General features: G+C 50.7%; 10 protein-coding genes across 10 annotated transcripts; 6 read left to right on the forward strand and 4 right to left on the reverse strand.

Moving 5' to 3' along the window:
* Positions 1-78: 78 nt before the first annotated feature.
* PtrM4_045370 (SerA, Phosphoglycerate dehydrogenase and related dehydrogenase) lies at positions 79-1,230 on the forward strand (the record flags this gene model as incomplete). The annotated part of the gene is made up of 1 exon (XM_001937177.1): positions 79-1,230. One exon carries the CDS (start codon positions 79-81, stop codon positions 1,228-1,230), a length of 1,152 nt encoding a protein of 383 aa, XP_001937212.1.
* Positions 1,231-1,582: 352 nt separating this feature from the next.
* On the forward strand, positions 1,583-3,234 carry PtrM4_045380 (HET multi-domain protein; the record flags this gene model as incomplete). The annotated part of the gene is made up of 2 exons (XM_066104571.1): positions 1,583-3,073; positions 3,214-3,234. The coding sequence occupies 2 exons, from the start codon at positions 1,583-1,585 to the stop codon at positions 3,232-3,234; spliced, it is 1,512 nt and encodes a 503-aa protein (XP_065959135.1).
* Positions 3,235-3,431: 197 nt separating this feature from the next.
* On the reverse strand, positions 3,432-4,886 carry PtrM4_045390 (uncharacterized protein; the record flags this gene model as incomplete). Its single annotated transcript, XM_001937175.1, has 2 exons — positions 3,432-4,612; positions 4,661-4,886. 2 exons carry the CDS (start codon positions 4,884-4,886, stop codon positions 3,432-3,434), a joined length of 1,407 nt encoding a protein of 468 aa, XP_001937210.1.
* Positions 4,887-5,734: 848 nt separating this feature from the next.
* Positions 5,735-8,260, forward strand: PtrM4_045400 (UvrD, Superfamily I DNA and RNA helicase; the record flags this gene model as incomplete). The annotated part of the gene is made up of 1 exon (XM_001937174.2): positions 5,735-8,260. One exon carries the CDS (start codon positions 5,735-5,737, stop codon positions 8,258-8,260), a length of 2,526 nt encoding a protein of 841 aa, XP_001937209.2.
* Positions 8,261-8,916: 656 nt separating this feature from the next.
* Positions 8,917-10,022, reverse strand: PtrM4_045410 (Memo domain containing protein; the record flags this gene model as incomplete). The annotated part of the gene is made up of 3 exons (XM_001937173.2): positions 8,917-9,667; positions 9,720-9,788; positions 9,841-10,022. 3 exons carry the CDS (start codon positions 10,020-10,022, stop codon positions 8,917-8,919), a joined length of 1,002 nt encoding a protein of 333 aa, XP_001937208.2.
* Positions 10,023-10,476: 454 nt separating this feature from the next.
* On the forward strand, positions 10,477-11,201 carry PtrM4_045420 (uncharacterized protein; the record flags this gene model as incomplete). The annotated part of the gene is made up of 2 exons (XM_001937172.1): positions 10,477-10,711; positions 10,768-11,201. The coding sequence occupies 2 exons, from the start codon at positions 10,477-10,479 to the stop codon at positions 11,199-11,201; spliced, it is 669 nt and encodes a 222-aa protein (XP_001937207.1).
* Positions 11,202-13,464: 2,263 nt separating this feature from the next.
* On the forward strand, positions 13,465-14,554 carry PtrM4_045430 (Pneumo-att-G domain containing protein; the record flags this gene model as incomplete). The annotated part of the gene is made up of 3 exons (XM_066104572.1): positions 13,465-13,653; positions 13,715-14,300; positions 14,415-14,554. 3 exons carry the CDS (start codon positions 13,465-13,467, stop codon positions 14,552-14,554), a joined length of 915 nt encoding a protein of 304 aa, XP_065959136.1.
* Positions 14,555-15,417: 863 nt separating this feature from the next.
* Positions 15,418-16,518, reverse strand: PtrM4_045440 (metalloproteinase 6; the record flags this gene model as incomplete). The annotated part of the gene is made up of 1 exon (XM_001937170.1): positions 15,418-16,518. One exon carries the CDS (start codon positions 16,516-16,518, stop codon positions 15,418-15,420), a length of 1,101 nt encoding a protein of 366 aa, XP_001937205.1.
* A 297-nt stretch (positions 16,519-16,815) lies between these two features.
* On the forward strand, positions 16,816-17,832 carry PtrM4_045450 (uncharacterized protein; the record flags this gene model as incomplete). The annotated part of the gene is made up of 2 exons (XM_066104573.1): positions 16,816-16,913; positions 17,205-17,832. 2 exons carry the CDS (start codon positions 16,816-16,818, stop codon positions 17,830-17,832), a joined length of 726 nt encoding a protein of 241 aa, XP_065959137.1.
* A 667-nt stretch (positions 17,833-18,499) lies between these two features.
* Positions 18,500-22,112, reverse strand: PtrM4_045460 (uncharacterized protein; the record flags this gene model as incomplete). Its single annotated transcript, XM_066104574.1, has 2 exons — positions 18,500-18,781; positions 18,999-22,112. The coding sequence occupies 2 exons, from the start codon at positions 22,110-22,112 to the stop codon at positions 18,500-18,502; spliced, it is 3,396 nt and encodes a 1,131-aa protein (XP_065959138.1).
* Positions 22,113-22,132: the final 20 nt, after the last annotated feature.

The raw sequence follows: 22,132 nt of genomic DNA on the forward strand, positions 1-22,132 counted from the left end.
TCAAATCAAGTTGACTCACTCTTACTCCACATACCCAATTCCTCTTCACATGCTCTCCACCCTCCAGTGCAACTTACAATGGCCTCCTCACCGCCTATAAAGCTTGCAGTCCTCGACGACTACCACAACATAGCCGCACGTCACTTTGCCCATATTGACCGCTCGAAAATATCCGTCACCGTTTTCAACGACACACTACCGTCTTACTCGCACCCCGAAACCACCGATGCCTCGCGTTCAGCCCTCGTCGCGCGCCTCCAGCCCTTCACCGTACTCTCCACAATGCGCGAACGTACACCCTTTCCAGCCGCCCTACTCCGGCGACTTCCCAACCTAAAAGTTGTCCTTGGAACAGGCGGAAAGTTTGAAAGCTGGGACTTGGATACGATGCGCTTAATGGGCATCAAAGTATGCGCAGCACCCGGTAAGGGTCGCACAGATGGAAAGGGAAGTGCGCAGTCACTCCGGTCTCTGCCTGTAAAGCAAGGCGGTGGACATCCCACAACCCAACATGTCTGGGCCCTTATCCTCGGCCTTGCGCGCAACATCGCCGCCGACGACGCTGTCGTAAAAGGAAAAGGTAGACCAGCTGGTTGGCAAACCGAACTCGCCATGGGTCTACAAGGTAAAACTCTCGGTCTTGTAGGACTTGGGCGCATAGGCGCACACGTTGCGCGCGTCGCAGTACTCGCATTCGGCATGAAAGTGATATGCTGGAGTACGAATCTCACCCAAGCCAGCGCCGACGCTCTAGCCCATGAAGTGGGTGTGCCTGTTATCGGTGGTGGGATAGCATCCCCGTCGGAAAAAACGTTCAAAGTAGTTACAAAGAAAGAGCTATTCAGTACTTCGGATGTAGTAAGCATAAATTACGTGCTTAGCTCGCGTTCGCTTGGTATCATAGGCGCACAGGAGCTGAAGGCTATGAAGCCGTCTGCCCTTTTGATCAACACGTCTCGTGGCCCGCTCATCGACGAAGCGGCGTTGCTGGATACTTTGAGGAAGGGACGTATACGGGGCGCTGCGATTGATGTCTTTGATATCGAACCGCTTCCTGCAGATAGTCCTTGGCGTACGGAGAACTGGGATGAGAAAGGAAAGAGTAGGGTGCTGCTTACGCCGCATATGGGATACGTGGAGGAGGGAACGATGACAGCGTGGTATGAGGAGACGGCGGAGAACGTGGAGAGATTGGTTGAGGGGAGGGAGCTTTTACACAGGATTGTGTAATTGATGTCAATGATATCGGATACGTTTATGGTAATAGAATGTCTGGGTTACTCCATTTATCCAGCACTACAGGGTTCGAGCAGGCCGAGATGGTGCCGTAAGCTGAGCGCTAGGTCTTGCGTGCGGCGTGCGGCTGAGATGGCAGAACCAGTGACTTCCGAGGTCGTTTATCCTTGTAGCCCCACGTGTACGCTCATTATTTGCTAGATACGAAACTTTAATACAAATGTAGTTCTACTGGTCCGGCTTTACTAGACTCTCGTCTTTACAACAGCTTTTCAGTGAGAACACCAATAATCATACTCTGTGTACATTTTCGCGGTTCATATCCCCCAGCAATTTCAAAGTCAGAATGCGTATATACCTATGCCAGGTTCGTGAACGAACAGACGGATCGCTGTATATCGAACGTAACCGCGAGGCTTCAACTGAACATGACTACATCGCCATCTCCCACGTCTGGGGCTCTCCCGACACCATCCAGGCAGTCAAAGTCGACGGAATAGACGAACCAGTTTCCCTCAGCCCAGGGAAATTCGACATCCTAACAATCCTCCGCCGTCCCGATGTATGCGGAGATACCTGGTTCTGGATGGACCTCTTCTGTCTGGATCAAACCCCAAACGCCACCATACCCATGAGTGATCAACTGGCCTCAATTCCCACAATCTATAAGCGCAGTCGTTGCGTCAAGGTCCTCATCGAGTCCCCCATATGTCGCGATTGGACAGCAACGGTAGCACAAGCAGATACACGCCAGACAGACCCAGATACATTTGAAGAACTTGAGCTGCATCATGCGAGAAAGTGCAGACTCATGTTATTTGCAGACCCTTGGTTTGACAGACTGTGGACGAGACAGGAGGGGCTGTACGCGATGAAATTGCAGACTGTACTGCTTAATCTGAAAGACTGCCCACGATATAGAACCAATCTAGGCGACATCGACAAATGGGTGTCGGAAGGGGAAAACGCTGATCAGAGAGAGGCTGTGTACACTTTCTTGTACGATAAACTGCAATATCATGGTAACATCAAACCGGACAGTGGAACGAAATTCCAGGCATATCTGGATCTGGCGTACAGAGGCGAACTAGACATGAAAAACTATCAAACCATCTCGGCTGGGGAAAAGTCGCTGTACTCGCCAATCGACAGCGCTTGGAGGAGTGGGAGGACGACGACGAAAGCCCGAGACTATGTCCTCGCTGTATTTCCTGATCTGGAAGGATATACCGTCCCGACTGATGCAAGGAAGCTTTCCTTTGCAGAATTACTAGAGGATGCACTACAACAACTCCAGCATTCGAAACATTCAGCCAAGGCAGCAGCGAAAGTTACCAAAGGAACTGTGGAAACAAATGACATAGCTGATACCTCTATACAACCCTTCATCCCCGCCACTCCAGCCAACATCACAGAAGCCTACGACACATTCCACCTCCTCAAGCGCCTCCCCGCCCTCGACCCCACACCCCAAAAACCCCTAACCTGCTCTGGCGAAAACCTGCACGTTATCGCCCAAAACCTCACCCTCACCACCACCATCCCCCTCACTAAACCCAACCTCGCCGATCTCGTAGCTCTCTGGGAGTCCTCGGCAAACATAACCAGCCAGCTCCTCGCGTGTCCGCAATCCAGCCCCGCCACCGCAACGCGGGTCTTGAAATCCGAACAAGACCTCTGTTACCGCAGTTTCGCCCTCAGCTTCTGCCAGTCGACAGTGCGGAAATGGGCGGTTGAGAAGAACCTGCCGCATGGGTTTGTCCACGGCGTTGTTGATGCTGATAAATTGACGGGCGTTACGGAGCAGCAGTATGGGGTTTATCTAGCGAGGTTTATGGTTTGTCTCATGTGTGGGGTTTCGTTGAGGAATGCGGTGGGGATGTTGGAGAGGTGCGAGTTTAGGGTGCTTGTTACGGAGGAGGGGGGGCGGGTGCTTGCTTTGGTTAACAAGGGGGTTTTGGAAGATGGTGGTGCTAGGGGGTTGGTGTTATTGAGTAGGGGGATGTCGGATGTGGAGGGGTTGCATGTTGGTGTTGAGAGGGAAGGTGGGTGCGTTGTGGTGGTGGGGAGGACGTGGATACCCAAGGAAGGGATTTTTGAAATGTGAAATGGTTGTGGTTGTGTGTTATACGATATTTTCATTCACGAGTATTGGTATTTTTTAGGTAATCACATGTACGTCTCGGTAGATATATCTAAATCACCTTTGTGACGTTCATCGCCTTGGTCCACGGCTTCCAGTACTCTTCGATACCGCGATCGTAGTTCCAGCCTGACCAGTCGTAGTTGGTCATACCCCATGTGTCGGGGAATCCTTGGATTCCTGATCTGATTCTGTATGAACCAGCAATAGCCCACATCATCCAGCTGACGTCGTTCTCAATGGTGTACTCTCTCAGGCAGTTTTGAAGAGTATCGTTGAAGAGTGTCTCGTCCTGGGCAGTACCGAACTCGCTGAGAATGACTGGCGTCTCACGTACAGCCTTGGGGCAGTCGTTTGTGATATTGCATGCTTCTGGCGCGTCGATGCCTAGGGCATTGAAGCCGTTGCGGTAGAGACTCGCCTTGACAATGTCGCATCTGTCGGTATCGACATCCTCGCTCATCTTGTACAAATGAAGTTCCCAAACTAGCTTGTCGGCCCAAGCGTGGTCATCGACGTTGAAGTAGACTGGCTCAAGCCTGGCAGCATTGCGGATGGCGGTGCACTTGTAGCACGGGGCACTAAGAATGTTCTTGCCGCTCGTCAAAGCTGAGAGATCTTGTCCGTATTGCATTCCTGACCAGAGGATGAGGATATCGGGGTTGGCCTCATGAATAGCGTCCGCGCCAGCTGTCATGTTGCCCACAAGTGTCTGCCAGTTGTAGTTCAAGTCGGTAACATTGTATGAGTCGCGAAGTTCGTTGCGAAGAGACATGCTAGCAATGTTCGGGTGGTCTTTTGCCCAATTCGCAACGTAGGAAAGACCTCGACGCCAATGTGTGGCGTTGAAGAAAAGATCATCGAACCAGGCGGCGCCGTCGTAGTGCGAGCAGCACCATTGCGCCTTTCCAGTATGCACATCTGGGCTGATGTAGATGCCCTTTGTAGCGGCGATACGTGCGATATCGCCCCAAATCTCGAATCGAGTGGTCTGTGATGTCCAACCGGGATTCTTTGCTACGATCTCGTTGGTCACCTTGGTACCGTTGACGTATCCAAGCGCGTTGATCAATGCAACCTCTAGAGGTACATCCTGTCCATTTCGATCGTATATCTGATCGATCATTTCAATGGCATAACCCATGCGGATGTAGTTGAAGCCGACACCGGCAATATCAGAAAGGATTTCTTCTGCAGATGCCCATTCAAGACCCTCGGGAATCATGGTTTCGCCTACAACGTGTGAGTGCAAATATGACCTGATTGGCCTGGACTACATACCACTCATGGGCCAGTTGACACCTGCCCAAGTTATCTTCTCGCCCTTGCTGTTAACAATATCCCTCCCCCGTGTGCTGTAAGGGCCATTGAACGACGATGTGTTATTGGTAGCCTGTCTGCGCGCATTGTATTGAAAAGAAGCTACACTTGGTACCTCTGGTAGATAGCTGGCCAGAGCAACAGCTCCAGACAGGGCCGAAGTGAGCAAAAGACTTGGTCCCAACATATTCAAGATGGGGTGGCAGAGAGACGCTACACAACAGTCTGACATTCACATGGTTGGGTCTTTATACTCCTCGGTACCTACGTACCAAGCACAACCGTGAACCCGGCCGAAATATTCAGAGCCGTTGCGGAGGTTGGTACAAAACTTGTGACGCTGCCCTCATCTATTGGCCCCAGAATGTGTAGTTCCTCGCGCGATGCCGTCTACCGTCTAGCGGGTCGGGCTATTTGCTAAATCCATGTGGAATGCCGCTAATCATGGTTACTTTGCGGGGTGTCGGATCAAAGATGGCCGAGTGCTAGCAGGTCAGTTTATCCGGTCACTTCTCCGTGTGAACGGCCTGAGCGCCAAGATGTTTTCTACTGCCTATGGCAAGAAGCGGATAATTCCCATTCAATAAGCGTAGAATCCCATACGTTTTGCGCGACAAAAGTAGGAAATAATGCTGGGTCGTCGCAGTGTCATATTGTTCTCGAAGGAAGAATGACTGGGATGAAGTCCCGTAGCCCTGTTCGTTGTTGGAGCAAGGTCTACCTCCACATTGCGGGGGAAATACGATAGTCTGGAACTTGGCGAGCAAAGCTTCCCACAACCGCATCGGAAGTCCTACGCCTTTTGGATGGCAAGCCGGTACAGCGACTCGCATACAGAGGTTTTAGAGTTAGTTTGTATTAGCGGGTGACTTACACGAGTCATCAGGGCCTGACGTAAGAGCTTTCCGAAAGTACCTCCTAAGCTCCATCCTGGCCGCACGTGATACGCGGTTCTAGCGCGTTTTTCGCGTTCTACCCTACACATCCGACCAAGCCCGAACAGGACACCCGTGGACGACACATCCACGAAAGACCATGGAAGCTCTGCTCGAGGGCCTCAATGAGGCACAAAAGAGTGCAGTCACAAGCCCTGCAAACGTCGTGCAGGTTCTTGCGCCACCTGGTTCAGGCAAAACGAAAACACTCACAGCACGCGTCGCGTACCACATCAACCATGAGCGATTGCAGCCATGGAACATTATCGTGTGCACCTTTACCATCAAGGCGGCACGAGAAATGAAAGAGAGGATCAAGGGCTTTGTTGGGGACAAGTTGGAGGCCAAGTTGATCTTGGGCACCTTCCACTCGGTCGCGCGTCGCTTCCTGTATCGCTATGGTCAAGAGATTGGAATTGACAAGAATTTTGGAATCGCCGATACCAGCGATAGCACATCCATATTGAAGCGTATCATCACACGCTACCAGTATACTGTTGAGCCCGGCCATGCTCGTTCCCGGATATCCAAATTGAAAGCAAAGGGCATCACGGCTGATGACAACACACGGACGGCCAAGAACGTCAACGAAAATGAATTTGCCATGGTTTATTCTTCTTACCAGGAGCATCTGGCGGCGTCGAATCTTCTTGACTATGACGACCTCCTGATGCGTTGCGTGGACCTCTTGAAGAAGTCGCCATCGTGTGTCTCGACGATACAAGCTGTCCTCATCGACGAGTACCAGGATACCAACAACATCCAGTACGAGTTGATGAGTTTATTGGCTCAAAAGACGAAACGTATCACCATCGTTGGTGACCCGGACCAGAGTATTTACAGCTTCCGCTCTGCTGAGATAAAGAATTTGCTTCGGATGCGTACCGATTACCCAGAGTCGGTGGTGATCAACCTAGAAAACAACTATCGGTCCTCGGGATGTATCCTCAGCTCAGCCATGGCTGTGATTGAGCAGGATGAATCCCGGCCTCAGAAAGCGCTGGTCGCAACACACGGTATAGGCGAACAACCCACCCTTCGCCATCTGATATCGGCGAATGTAGAAGCAAGATGGATAGTGGAGGAAATACACCGGACCAAGACGCTCACAGCTGGACTGCTGAGCTTCAACGATTACGCCATTTTGGTCCGCTCTTCTCCCCTTACTCTGCAAATTGAAAGAGCGCTCGGGCAAGCAGGCATTCCCTATCGCATGGTCGCCGGTACCAAGTTCTTTGATCGCGCGGAGATTAAGATTATACTGGACTATCTTCGTGTGATCAGTCAGCCGGACCACAACGACGCCGTAGCGCGTGTCATCAATGTACCGTCTCGGAAAGTCGGCGACGTGACAGTAAAGGCTCTGCTTGAGGAAGCAGAAGTAAGAAAGGTCACTTTGTGGAAGTTGGTGCTCGATGTGGCACAAGGCCGGAGGAAGCCCCAATGTAAAGTGTCCGCGCAGGCCAATATAGGCATTTCGCAGTTTGTCAACGTCATCCTCACATCCCGTGAGAAGCTTCTGCCTGCCAAGAGCGACGAGTGCGATCTCTTTGGGTTGATAATGCACGTGCTGAATAAGATTGCATTCCAATCTTATCTCAAGCAGGCACACAAGGAGAACTGGCAAGATCGATGGGCAAACGTCGAGGAGCTGATAAATCAGGCAACCCAGATGGCAACCGCCGTCGCCAATGGTGAGGAGATATCAGACGACGCCTTACCAGAGGTGGAGGGCCTCGAACAGCGGAGTGATACCGCGGCTGACCTCTTGTCGAAGTTTTTGGCCAATGTAACACTGTCGAGTGCTGCGGATCAAGACGGTAGCGAACTAGACCAAGTCACCATCTCCACCATTCACGCAGCAAAGGGGTTGGAGTGGCCTGTCGTCTTCATGCCCGCCGTATACGATGGATCTATCCCACACTCCCGCGCCGAAGATCAAGACGAGGAACGGCGTTTATTATACGTCGGCATGACGCGTGCACAGGGTCTGTTATACTTGAGTTGTCCAGTCAAGCAGTCCGGCCAAGAGCAAACGACGCTATCAAGGTTCATTTCCGACCGCAAGATCCAAAAGCTCTTCAACGAACGAGGACCAGATCTAGCCTTCAAACGAAGCACCATCCCAGACCTAGCACGTATACTACGCAGAAACTGCCCTACAACCGCAGACATCGACGCAGCCCGCAATCTCCTCGACCGACCCGAAGACGACAAATACCCAGCAACACGCGAAGAACTCGACGGAGACGACTCAACATACGGCGCCCCCTGGGACAACAATAACAACCACAAGAACCCCGGAACCACCTACGGAGCCTCAAAGAAGCGTAAACTAAACAACCCTACCTCATCCACCACAGCCGTTCATTCAGTCCCAACAACCATGACCCGCACAGCAGGCTTCTCCACCGCCTCAACAACAATGCAAGCCATCAAACCCGGCTTCACCAGCGCCCTCGACCTAGGTAACCTGCAAGCCATGCAACGAGAAGCCGAACGCATCCGCATGCTCGCCGCCACCTCACCCCCTCACCCCCCTCACCCCCCTCGAAAAAACCAGAACCAGCAAAGCCCCCTCGCGCTAAACCGAACAAACCCCGTCCTACAGGCCAAGGCGCAATAACCAATTTTTTCAAACGTACGGCTTCGGCTGAGGAAGATGCTGATTCATCGGCAGCACCGACAGTACCGTCGTTCCACCGCTCTTCTTCCTCTTCATCAGCACAGCCTTTACACGATATATCAAACGTCCAACCCACGACAACGATACAGCCGCGCCCCTTCCACCCCCTGTCCTTGCCAAAACATAAAGTCACCGCGCAACCTATCCTCGCTAAGCCGAAGAGAAAAGAGGCTGAGAGTGAGGGTGCGAGGACGAGGTATGTGCTTTTATCTAGTTCGCCAGTGAAACCTGATGAGGTTGACAAGGAGGTGGATACGGGGCCGGAGAGTCCTACTAAGGGGTCTGGGTCGGGATTTCGTCCAGCGTCAACATTTCACACGACGTCCATGGCACAAGTGCAGACGACACAGAGGAAGACGCTAGGCGCGAGGAGGACTATGCAGCCGTGGAGTGTGAAGCATAATTCCATGCCCAAGCCACGGCCCTCGTGATGGGCGCGAATTGGGGGTTTTGGCTGGGTGTTTAAGGATTGCATGGATTGGCGTTTTGTTGGTACTAAAGCTCATGATATTATTTGTCATGTCAACTCATTATTTCCACGCTTACGCCATCGTTGGGCAGAAATACATTCCCCACATATACATATATAGTCGAACCTACAGCACCGCAAAGGCACTGCAATAAGACACACTACTATCCTTGACCTCCTCCACCAAACTACTCCTTTCATAGCGCAGAAACTTGAACTTTCCACTTCCTTCGCCTAAACCCTCTGCGCGCTCCACGGCAGCCATGAAGAGGCCGATAGGATGTCGACCACACACTGTATTACCCGTTTTCCTGAGCTGATCCAGGAACTGCCGGTGTGACCCGCTCTCCACTGCATCCATGCTTTCCTGGTCGACAGCTGCGATACTCTCGTGTATGGGATAGTCACTCGGTACGCGCGAGCTGGTCCTCAACTGCGTGGCGGCTGATCCATTAGCGGGTTGGTAGTAGGTGTAGCGGAAGCGGGAGCCCCAGTGGCAAAAGTCAGACGAGATGACGAAGATGTTTGCGGGGTCGGAGAGGTAGGGCGCGAGGAGGGAGCCGTAGTGGACTTCAGCGGCTGCGTCGGTGTTTCCTACCATGATGGGGATGAGGGGGACGGATGTTGTGTCGTTTTGGAAGCTCGCGTTCTTTAGCGATAGCATCTTGTAGATGTAGGGTAGATGCATCTCCAAACTGTGTTCATCCTCGTCTGTTCTTTTTGACATGGTTTCTAGGTCCCATTCTGTCTGTATCTCCTGTACTAGTTCTGTGTCTATGGTGAGATCGCCGAGAGGGGTGCGGTACTTGTCGCAGCCGGTTATTGCGGCGCCGGTGAGATAGTAGTGGTGGGAGGGTCCTAGCAAGAAGACGCGCTTACTATGCTGTTTAGCACGATTTCGTCACGCCCTTCACTCTGTCGGAGACGTACGCATTTGCCCAGTCGGCGCTCTTGTAGGCCCAGGCAGCTGCAGGCCCAGAGTATGAGAAGCCGGCATGCCTGCATGTCTATGAGCCTAAAGTCCTCTCTACAGCGGTTTCATGATGCATACGGGGCAATGATGGCTCGTGCATTTGGTGTTGGTATCGTGACTTCGCCTTGCTGTGAAGAGGCAGTGCCGATGGGTGTGGTGGAATTGGGTACAGCTTCAAGCCAGCCATCAAGCTGCTGAGAGAGAAGCTGCCCGTTATCCGTGTACCAGGAGCCGGCGTGAGAGGCTGATCGAGTAACCATGGCAAGGAGAAGGTACTCAAGTTGGTGTTTGGTAAACAAGCTGTAGTTGATGGTGGTGAGCGGGATTGCGGGGCAGGACCTCCACGCTTCATGCAACCGACGTAATGCCTCCGACGGCAGTCACGACCGCCATTATAGCAGGTGCATTTCAAAGTGACTCCAGTACTGCCTGACTAATACGACTTCTAAATATGCGCCTGGCTTTCCAATATTACAACGGAAATGGCCATGATTGGAATGTGGGCAGGAGTAGGTTTGAGCGCCTGCCCTCACTAACTTAACTAGTAGTTAACTACTTACGCGACGCGCTCGCGCTCGCCCTGCGCGTCACCCTGTACATCATCAACCCCATGTGATTTCGTCGCCCCCAACTTCTGCACACTGCACTGCATCTTTCCCTGCTCTTGTCCCAGTAACCTCTTCTCACAACTCCCGACTAGATAGCATCGCAATCATGGGCTTCAAACGTAAACATTCGACCGAAGACTCATCCCTTTCCATCGCCAGCTTCCGCGCCTTCTCCATATCCGACACACCATGCATCCCACAGTACGACCCATACTTTGAAGTGAGTTCGCGGTCAAATGCCTGGGATTTCAGTTGTGCAAGTCGAGTCAAGAGCAGCGATTGGGGCAACCGCACGCGTAAAAGGGTGCGCGATAGCAGGCCTGATGAGCGCGAGGTACATGGTGTGTATTCTCAACGCCCTGAATATGATGAGAGGATATTCGCTAACACCACGCAGAAAACACACTGAACAAACTCTACGCCGCCCAACGCAACCATCTCGACGCCATGCAATGTGACACACCACCAGTCAAAGAATCCGCCACCATACCTACCACCATGCCCGTGTCCAAACCTCAGAAATCAACACTGCATTCCTTCTGGAAACAACTGCCTGCACCGCCCGTCCAGCCCATCTTCTCTGTCCCTGTTCAGCAAGACCAGATTCCTTCACACCTACCCACCTGCGATGACTGCGACACACCGCTGCAAAGTGGAAACGAAAGCATGGACGTGGATATGGATCTGGACATGCGCGGTCCCCTTGAGAGATCCCCTTTCGCCTGCAACGACTGTGGCAAGAATGTCTGTGGCACGTGTGCTGTTGTGTCGACGACAAGGCATTGTCTTCAGTGCGCTACTTCAGGGAGGAACTCGAGGAGGTGGTGGTAGGGGTTGAGTTCGGGTATGAAGGAGTGTTGTTGTAATGGCGTTTAGCGTGGGCATAGCTGGTAGGGCTCGACAGGACAGGGCAGTATGATATCCCCAGCATTTTTAGCAGCGAGGCGCATATGGAGTTATGAAGCATCGTATAGTGGGTAGCCATTGTTATCAGCATATGGGAATTACTTATAGAATCAACGTAATGTTTTGAGCACTGTACTTTGAGAGCCGAAATAATGGAGAAGGTCATCCAGGCTTCTGATGCTGTCCATAAGTCGGTGGACTTACACTAGACTCAGCGAAGGGCCATTTTGGCACCTTGGCTTTGCAAGACCACAAATGCCGTGGATACAGACGCAGAGGTGCAAGGTGCATTGGAGTGTTCCTTCCCATTCATCGTGGACGCAGCCCCGATGAGTTTGGTGGGTGACACCCGCCCCACTCTGCATTTTCGCTTAGCCACCAACTTCCCAATCCAAAATCAACACCTTATAACTCAACATGATTTCCTATATAACTTTGCAAACTTCCATCAAACAAACCAGCGAGCGTAGTCTAGTGGTTATGATGTCTGCTTTACATTGTCCAATGTTCAGCTTCGCAGAAGGTCGGGAGTTCGATCCTCCCCGCTCGTAACATCTCTTTTTGCTAAAATTTCGCAACAAAAAAACTCTTAATCTTTTTTTTTGCTTGCCAAAAATATCAAAATCTTTTTTTCTGGAAATCGGAAGTGTTCGGACCCCTCTTTTTTGACTTTGTGGACGCGGAAGGACGCCCCACTAAGCGTGTGCGACTACATTAGTCTACACGTCATGCTTTCTAGGGCTTAGACGGTAGTCTGACACCTATCACGTATCTTGCCTTTTGGTAGGGGTGATGGATAGGATCGCCAACAATATATTCTACCAACGCCGTAAATTTATCATCATTGCACCCTTCGAGGTATGCATATAGGTTGTGTAGTGTAGGTTACTCCTCCTCTGCATTTAGACTAAAAAAACTAGTCTATGTTATGGTGTGTGATCATGTTCGCTCATTCGATTCTAGGTAGTGGTTATCACTTCAGATTTTGATCTTGTCAATTATTCTGATAACCCCGGTTCGGTAAGTTGATTATGAGATGTGAGGAGGGTGTGAGTTGAGTGGACTGGCGCTGACGATGAGAAGAACCCGGGCACGACCTGTCATTCTTTTTTTTTCGAAGGGGGGTGGTTTTTGGTGAGTGGGGAGGATTGCACTCATTTCGATTTTGGGGCGGGGGGAGAAGGGGAAGGGAGGAGAGGTGCGATGGTGGGGTTGTTTTAGGTTGCTATACTAGACGTCGCATGGATGATGTGAATAGGAGGATATTACTTGCATGTTATTTGATGCTGTGCTTCCTATACCCGGTGGTCGGGTTGCTCCTGCTGAACGCGGGTGATGTGTCAGCTGATGCAGGCGCGCTAGTGGTGCGCTTATCGGCGAGGATGCGGAGATGCATCTTTCGACGCTCTCTTTTTGTTTGTGAATTGTTTCGAATTTAATCTTTTCGGTGAGTTTGTCCAGTCTTCAACGAACCGGCAGTCGTGCGTGATCATGGTGTCGGTGCGGTATCTTCCTTTTACGTCGCTCCTGCCAAATATGTGCTGGCACAACTTTTCGTAATTCCGTCAAACTCGCTTGCGCTGAACAACGAGAATGGGAACACAATTATCGTCAATCGAGACTTGTCGGCTGTATCCATGGAATGTGAGACCAGGTCCTTGTTCTAGGTCGTAGTTGCAAACCTGGTATTGGATTCATCGCTGGCAGCCGCCGCCGCTGTAGAAGGTATGATGCTTGTCATCGTGTCTTTCCTAGCAAGAGGTGATTGTCGATGGATTTTTTCTACGCTAGGCAGCAGCCAAAAGGTGGGGTAATGGAGGTGAGTGTGAGTGAGGCGACAAGGCAGCAGTTAGCTAGTGTGTGATTTGGACGTATCTGGGCAACGCACGGCAGCAGTTGAAGAGCAAGAGATCAGATACCAATTACGGAATGCCCGAGAACAGTTGCTTTGCGGGGGCGATAGAGCTGTGCTACTTGGGTAGTCAGGAAGCAATAGAGGAGCGGTAGGCTAGGCACAGACCAAGAGCAAACAGAGAGCGGGAGTGAAGCGTGGAATCATACAGAAGCAAGCTAGTGCGGGCGCATAGCAAGGGCGCATAGGAAGCAATCTTTCACTTGCTCGACAAATTCTCGTTTACACCACTACACCCACGACACTGAGCCACACGCAGCGACACTGCGACCAGATATGACCATAGACATCGACCAGGAGGTTGGGCGGTTTGCAGCCCTCAAGAAGAAGCAAATGCAGGACTTGATGAAGGAGAAGAACAAGGACATTGCCGCGTTCAAGGATCGCATGAGGACCGCAGGCAACGTGACGGACCTTGTCAATGTCTACCGTCGGTATCTCGAAAGTCAAGGACCGGAAGAGGAGGTAAATGATTACCACAGTGCACCACATAGATGCTAGCTCCGTATCATACTAACAACAATAGGGCGACGACTCGAACGCGGACGATGACGTGGGCGAATCCTCAAAACCCGCGGCACCCAGACATTCACGCACTACCCGCGCCTCTGCAGCTGCAGCTACTACCACCGCCATAGACGCAGCAACCGATAACGCCGGTGACGAAAGCGAAAGCGAAAACAGCATGTCTGCACAGATCGACGTTGAATCTGAGCGAAGTCTCTCCAGGTCGACCTTTCCCCCAAACGACAAGGTCAACTGGCCAGACAGCTTCTCAGCCAGTGAGCAAGCCACAGTACGTAAGTACTTGAAGAAGTACCTCAGCGACAAGCCACTCCTCTACACCCGGAAAGTCAAGCAAGACGACATTTATGAAGCTGCGCACGATTTGGCAGACGGCTGGCCCTTGCCGTTTGGTAAAGTAACGGCTGTGGCTCAGCTGGCCTTCTTCGACGTCGTGTGCAAGCGGAACTCCTGGAAGTGGCCCTATTTCCCATCCGACGAAGCTGCGACCAACGATGAAGCATCGAGCCAAGGTGAAGATGAGGGTACCGAGGGCGAGGACGCGGAAGAGACTGCGCCGAAGCAGGGCGGCAAAGCCGCAGGAAAGCGTCCCCGAGAGACGGCGGGTAGTGATGAGGATGGTGATGATGATGAAGACAAGCCGGTCGCAAAGGCGAGTCGTATTTCGCGTGGGGATGGTACTGAGGAGCCACGTGGCAGAGCGCGCATCGGTCACAAAGCCACATCTGCGAGTTCGGGTGTCAATGGATCACGGAAGCACAGCTCGACCAAGATTGCGGCTATGGATGAGCTGTCGGCAGTAGAAGAAGATGAGGAAGATGAGGAAGATGAGAACACGTAGGCATAGTACCCACGTATCCGCTTGGGTTGTGCACGACTGGAGCGTTTGGCGGGTTTGAGTTTACGGTATTTGTCCGACGGACCTACGAAGGTTGATATACCACGATGTGTAACTGCACGTAATAATGAGTATACCTCGAAATGTAATGAGAAGATTAAAAGTCGTGTTTGCTACAGGAGACGTGAGATAGAGTGGATTTTTAGTCACAGTCGAAATATAAGTCAACAAAAAGGTTCTGTCAGGATGTAGGTAGATGCACACCCGTGGTGGACAAACCCCCTCTACAGCAAGAAGCGCCAAAATAACAAAGCTTCCTCTCTCAGGACATCAGATACATGATTGTATGTTCTAGACCATATCCAACCTGCGTTGTCCGACTGCTTTTCTTGATGTATCAAGCTTTTCCCAAAGGATCGTGCTGCTGAATGGCTCTTGTTATCATGGTTGCCGGAAGTGAAGAAGTAGTTACATGAAAACTCAGGACAGGTAAGTGCGGAGTAGGTTTCTTTGATGTCGCTCAAGGATACACAGTGCTAATATTACTTGTTTGACCAATTTGTTGTTGATAAATAACAGCCATCTACCGCATGAAGAAGCTGTACTCAGATAAGCATATATATAAATACTTGAAAAGACTACACGGAAATAAGTGCATAATAAAGCCCACCTGAACAGCCAGAAAGTGTTTAGGAAGCGCAAGACTGTGGCGAGACCTGCTTCACGGACCCTCCAGGCACTACCTAACGGTAACAAAAGGATATCTCTCTAGAATTATAACCGCAATTAAGCCTCCAAGAACTATATACAAAACTGTGAATACAAACGCCCTGACTATCACTTCTTCGAGGTCCCACCGACTTGATTTATTTACAGCCGACCTTCAGATCCATGGCATACAAAGCGTGGCTATCAGCATTGGAAGCAGCATAATCCGGGCTGAGTTTCTGAGACTTGGCCGTGCCATACGCATAGTCGCTACATATGGGCCAGTACACAAGGCCCATGTGCGTCATTTCATGGATGATAACGCCAGCGCGGCTTTGCGACGTGAATCCATTGCATGAGTATCGAATAGCAGGGAGGTCAAAGAAAGCGGGACAGAAGACAATAGCCTCTTCCTTGTCTCGAGCAAAGGCCGCCACGCCTTTGGTGTTGCATCTACCGGCGCCGCCAAAGGGATCCCTGCAGTAGAGCACAGCATCGAGCACGCCGAGACTAGTACAATGATCGCCGATGGCTTGGAGGCGGCCCTGAACCTCGGCCCAGTCCATTTTGTAAAAGTACTTCAAATAGAGACCCGTCACACCGTCCTTGGCGTCCTTGGCAGCGGCATGTGCAAAGGTTGTGCAATCTTTAAGGGACTCTCTTAATGTTTCCAACTCTTTTCCCTCGCATGTCGGACTGATGTTGACCCGCTTTGTGATCTTTGCCGATAGGAAGTTTTTGAAGATGGTTGTCGCTTCAGCCTGGTCGATGTCGACAGAGAGAGTATTACTCATGTACTCGAAGCTGCCTTGGATATCTGTCGAATTAAGTGGTGCGTAGTAGAATTGTCCCTTTGCGACGATTTCCTGGACCGAAGTAGTCGTGTTGTGGACCCAGTAACCCTCGGCCACGTCTACCACGACTTCTCGCGTCTGTCCTGCGAAGAGGGGAAAGAAACTCTCCTCATCGAGTTGATCGTAGAGGTATGTGACTGAGAAGCCGGTAAAGTTGACGCTAGTGCCCTCGTTCGTGATAGTCAACTTGTGGACATGGTCGTCATCCAGGAGGGTGTTGACTTTGACTAGATTGTATCCAGTGTCCTGGTTTTTGTTGGTTATAGTGACCTTGATTTGCGAGTTGCCGACAGAGGAGAGTTTGAAGTTGATGGGAGACTCCTGTGTCGCTTGCCTCGTCAAGGGGGAAGTAGCTGCCATCGTACTAGCTGCTATAGCCACTAGGAAAGCGTAGAGGCTTTTCATTGTAACTGTAGTTGGAAAGGCGTACGAGTACGGAGGTGCCTTTCAAAAGTTCTGTCCTGCCAAGAATAATTCAGCCGAAGTCTGGCCGCCTCACCCGAGGCCGATCCCTCCCCTCTATATACTCATTACCACCTTACAGCTCAATTATTTTTAGAACATGTACAAGAATTCGCTTAATATAAGCTTAGATTCTCTGCTAAGAGAGATCTCTCCAGCATTTCTGCTAGATCTAGACCGCGTTAGCTCTTAACTAAGGAGCTCCCTTCTTTGTTGTCTCCTTTTTTATGTAGAACTAGCATGGCTCAATACAGTTACAGTCTGGCGAGTTACCACACTAGAGTAGTCTCTAGATATCGTAGAGACGATATACGACGCTCTAGTAGTAGTGAGCATAGGTAGGTGCTTTATCCTCTATTACGACTGTCTAAGGCCTATCTTAGAGACACTCTTTAGCGAAGGGAATTAGCTTTAGAATTAGAACGCAGGTCTAATATCTCTAGTCTACACCACCTCTAGACGTACGCACTAGCTTGCCTATCTTCTCTGTCTATCTCTACTAAGGTTTTCTGCCAGGCTTATTGCGTAGCCCTGTCCTTCTTATAGACTCTAATAGATCCTACTCCTCTCTCTGGGCTTAACAACCTATCGGACAACCCGGGACAACAGTGGCTACTAAGATGCATCAGAGCTGCAAAGAGAATAACGACAAAGAAAGCATCTATCCACCTGCAGTGGGCCCCAGGACACAACGACGTCAAGGGCAACGAAAAAGCCGACACGCTAGCAAAGGAAGCAGCTAAAGAGAGACCAACAACATCGACCATAGCGAGCCTAGCCTACCTAGGCACAGAAATCAACAAAATACAAAAAACAGAACAACTGATGGAGTACAAGAGGTATACCGACAGGCCCACCAAAAACAGAAGCTCCTACTCAAGGATCTTCAAGCTCAACACACATACAACAATCAAAGTCCCGAAGGGAACACCAAGAGAAATCTCGAGCGCGTTCTACTCACTCAAGCTAGGACATGGATACTTCAACTCCTACCTTAAGAGATTCAACAAGAGAGACTGCAATCTATGTATATGCTACAAACCACAAACACCACAGCATCTACTTCTAGATTGCAAACAGTACAAAACACATCGAAATACACTCAAAGAAGCAATACCACACAGACCCATCACCCTCCCACTCCTCCTCCAAACAAAGACAGGCATCAAAGCTACTCTAGCCTTTATTGCAAGTACTAGGATTGGCACGAGAAAATGGCACCTTGGGCAAACCACCGAACAGACAGACACTGTATAAATCTACAAAACAATATTTCCTTATCCCAAAAGAGCCCGCTGCTACATCTCTTTCTATTCACCACACTGCTCTTTAGCACCCGCGCCAATGGAAGACTAGCTCTGAAATTGGAGTACGCAAAACACCACCCAAATTGTACAAGACCCATAGAAACTCCACAACGACCATCATACATAGAACGGCTTAGCCAAAGTCCTACATAGTCACCGACTGATACAGGACTCTAATGGAAATATAATAATAATAATAATACTCCTCTCTCTGTATAGGCTTAAGCTCTACATTTAGCTACTTATCACGGAGCTGGTGCGCAGTGGGACTGAGGTAGAATATGTGTTGTACTGTGAGGAGCGTAAGGCTCCGCGAGGTGAGAGCTATCTAAGTGCTGGACCCTGGGGCTAGCGACAGGTCACGTGCCTCACGTGATGTCCTTCCCAGGCAGGGTCAGTTGTCAGATTAGATGCGATATTGCACAAAAGTGATGGATGTTCATGATTGATTGTATTGTTCTCTGTTCTAAGGTGCGCGCTGAGAGTTTTGTTCTGCTAAGACGCTAACCCATTATTAGCTAGCGGTGTCGGCACTTTCGGCTCGACACGCCTGCTATCTGACACACCCCCTCAGCTTGGAAGGCATATTGCAAGCTGCATAAACTGGTTGATCGATCCTACATAATGAGGCCTTCCAGTTGCTCTTGCACCTCCTTAAGCTCAATCTCTCTGAGCGGGGCTTCTTCGCGCTCGACGAGTCCCAGTTGATCAAGGAACCTGGCCCATTTATTGGCTGGCAGTGGCTTTGTGAACCCGTCTGCGATCATGTTGTCAGACGGCACATACTCTACCTTGATCACCTTTCGGGTAACCTCTTGTCGTAGCCAGTGATTGTGTATATCAACGTGCCGAAGTTTTGTTTGAAGTTTGGCTACGTCCTCTGTGACTAGTCGGATGGTCTGTTGGTGTCAGATAGCAGGGTTACTCGACGTTGGCAGCAACCAATCAGCGTAGAGAGGGTCAGTGCGCCCCTCAAGAGGGCCACAAGCGCGGACACACGATAGACAGAACACAATACACACAATCATCAACATCCATCACTTTTGTGCAATATCTCATTATATCTGACAGTTGGTTGTCGCATTTGATTGTGATTGTTGGATCGCTCAGAGTTACCCGAAGCTCCCTCAGCAGTCGCGACGTGAATATGGCCTCCTTGGCCACCTGGGAAAGAGCAAGTAATTCTGCTTCCGTGGTTGAAGTAGTAACGGTATCCTGCTTGCTTGCTCTCCAGGAGATGAGGCCGCCAAACAGCTTAATGGCGTAGCCTTGTGAGCTCTTCCTGTCCAGGGTGTTGTCTGCAAATGATGCGTCACTTGCTACTTGAAGACCTTCACCTGTGCCTAGCTCCAGAGCTAGGTTCATTGTCTTTCTTAGGTAGAGTAGTACGCGGTCCGCTGCCTCTTGATGTTCTATGCTTGGATTGACTAGGAACCGAGCGAGGCGCGATGTTGCGAAGGCGATGTCGGGTCTTGTGGTGACTGCTGCGAACAGCAGAGATCCAATCTTGCGTTGGTACTTGCTGACTTCAGCTGGTGCTGCGAGTCCTTTTCGTGGTCGGAGTTCGATGCCTGACATTGGCGTATCATGCCTTACATTTTGGTGGTTGATGAGTTGACTGATTTTGTCGACGTATGCAGCTTGAGATAGCTGTATGGTCTTCTGCTTGCGATTGCGCATGACCTCTACGCCGAGAAACCACTGTAAGTCGTCTCCTCCCGTACAAGCGTATTTTTCTTGGATCCGGTTTATGGCCTTCATTGCCTCTGATTCTTGCTTTGAATGGTACGCAACGATGATATCGTCCACATAGAAGAAGATGATAACTCCGTCCTTGATCATGCAGCATGGCTCCTGTGGTATTTGTTGAAACCCTATCGAAGCAAGAGTTGCGGTGAATTCTTTCTGCCACAGTGATGGTGAGATCCGGAGCCCGTAGAGTGCCTTTTGCACTTTGAGTAGAGTGCCAGGCTTCTGATATCCTTTTGGCATCCTCATGTATATTTCTCTGTCGATTGCAGCATGCACAAAAGCATTAGTGACGTCGTATTGCTTCAGCTCAAGATCGTATTTGGCGGCGATTGCCATGAGCATTCTGAATGAGCGTCCTGCCAATGTTGCTGCATATGTGTCTTGGGAGGTTATGTTGCGTTGTTGATCTCCCCTTACCACCAATCTTGCCTTGCATTTGATGAGGCGGTGATGCTTGTCGAGTTTGTAGGTGTATACCCACATACAGTCTAGAATCTGGTGCCCTGCTCGTTTGACTGGTGATGCTTGGACCTCAGTCCATGACTTCATTTGTTGGTGACTCTGAAGGTGTGTCTTTTCTGCTTCCTTGAACATTTCGTATAGTGGATGGTCTTCTAGCTTTGAGTATGCTGTTGGGAGTGGCGGTAGCTGGTTGCGATGGGGCTTGATTCCCTTGGATAGCAGTCTCTTCACCTGAGCCTTATCGATTGGCTTTCCTTCGTGTTGACCAATGTGTCCTGATTCGGTGCCGGCCATGAATGCGGCTGCCCATGGACTGGTCATTGATGTTGATTGGTTGGACATGTTCGTCATATCCTCGTTGTTCACCTCTCCTTGAACTAGCAAGGCCACAGGTGGAGGAGTTGGTGGCGGGGTTAGATATGCCTCTACCACCTTCCTTCCTTGGTGGTATCTGGTTTTCTGAGTGCGCGGGCTCTCTTCCTGCGTCGTATCGTCCTCGTAGAACGTCTCGGTTTCTGGTTGTTGGCTCTGAGTACCTGGGAGTTCGACTGTTCTCACCCAAGTTGCGATTTCCTCTAGGGTGTTGTGCATGAGATTGTCCATCAGGTCCTCAGTCTTGCCGTTGAAGATTGTGTCTTCGTCAAACACTACGTCGCGAGTGCTGATTACCTTTGCCATGGATGGGATCCATATGCGGTAAATGTTCGTTGACTGGTATCCCACTAGGTATCCAATCCAGGCCTTCGGATCTAGTCTCTGTAGCCTGGACTTTCCTCTGTGGGTGTCGTCTGTCATTGCGAAAGCCTTACACCCATATGCTTTTAGGTGAGCTTGATTTGGTTTTCGAGGTCCGGTGACTATGCCGTTGATGGCAGCTGCGCGTGTAAAGAATATTTCGTATGGTGTCTTCCAATTGTTTGGGTAATTTGGCGTTCGATTGTATAGGTATACCGCCGCTCTGGTAGTTTCTGGCCAGAGTTCCCATGGAAGGTTTGCATCCAGTCGAATTGCGCGTGCCTTTTCTTTTATAACACCCCCTGAGCGCTCGGCTCCTCCGTTTTGAGCTTGAGTATCTGGAGCGGAGGGCTCGAGTTTGATTGATAGGGACGTGCACCATTTTTCGACCTCTTGTTTGACGGTAACGATCTCGTTGTCAGTCTCGATGACTTTGACTGTGATGTTGAATTGTTTCTTCATGAACTGGACGAAGAGGCCTAGGAGGCGAATGATTGAGCGAGCCGGTCTGTTGTCCTTGAAGTAGAAGTCCCATGTGTATCGGGACCGTCGGCAAGTGACCAGCATTTGGCTCTTCTCCTTGGTGAAACTGCCGTCCTCATACTCATGGAAGTCGATGGCTACCCTTTCACCTGGCCCTTCGTCGTTCAGTCTGGGCGTCCTGCGTATTTGTCGTTTCGATTTTGACCTGCCGCAGGCGTCACACTCCACGGTAGTGATGCCCTTGATCCTCACCCCCTCAGATTGCTGCACGAGGTGCTCGATCGCGGACGGCCCGGGATGTCCGAGTCGTTTGTGCCATAATATGGCAGTAGCCTTTTGTGGTGATCGTTTGGCTCGATTCATACGCACATGAAAGGCTGAAGTTGATGTAGTAGGTGGCTCGATAACCCATTGCCCATAGTGTTCCGATAAGGTGGCAATGGTTGAACCATCCCATCGTCGTAGGCTTGTCGGGTCTTCTCGATTGTCCCACCATATACCTTGTCTTCGGAGCAGCCTGAATGATACGAGGCTGCAGAGGAAGTCTGGGCACCAGGCAACATTGCTCAGGTGTAGAATTTGTTTGCCCTGAGCCCTCTCTGCCGTCACCTTGACTGCTCCGTATCCTTGTATCCAAACCCTTGAGTTGCCAGCCCAAATGTAATCTCCCATCGCAGGCGGGCGTACCTCTTCGAGCCTTGAGAGGTTGTTGCAGATGTGCGTCGTCGAGCCAGAATCCAGGATGAATGCATCCTTTAATGGGTATCCTTGATTGCTCGCATTGAATGCCGCTTTCATCATGCCCTCGTCCAGCCTCG

Source organism: Pyrenophora tritici-repentis, chromosome 10 (genome assembly GCF_003171515.1).
Source record: "Pyrenophora tritici-repentis strain M4 chromosome 10, whole genome shotgun sequence".
NCBI lineage: Eukaryota > Fungi > Ascomycota > Dothideomycetes > Pleosporales > Pleosporaceae > Pyrenophora > Pyrenophora tritici-repentis.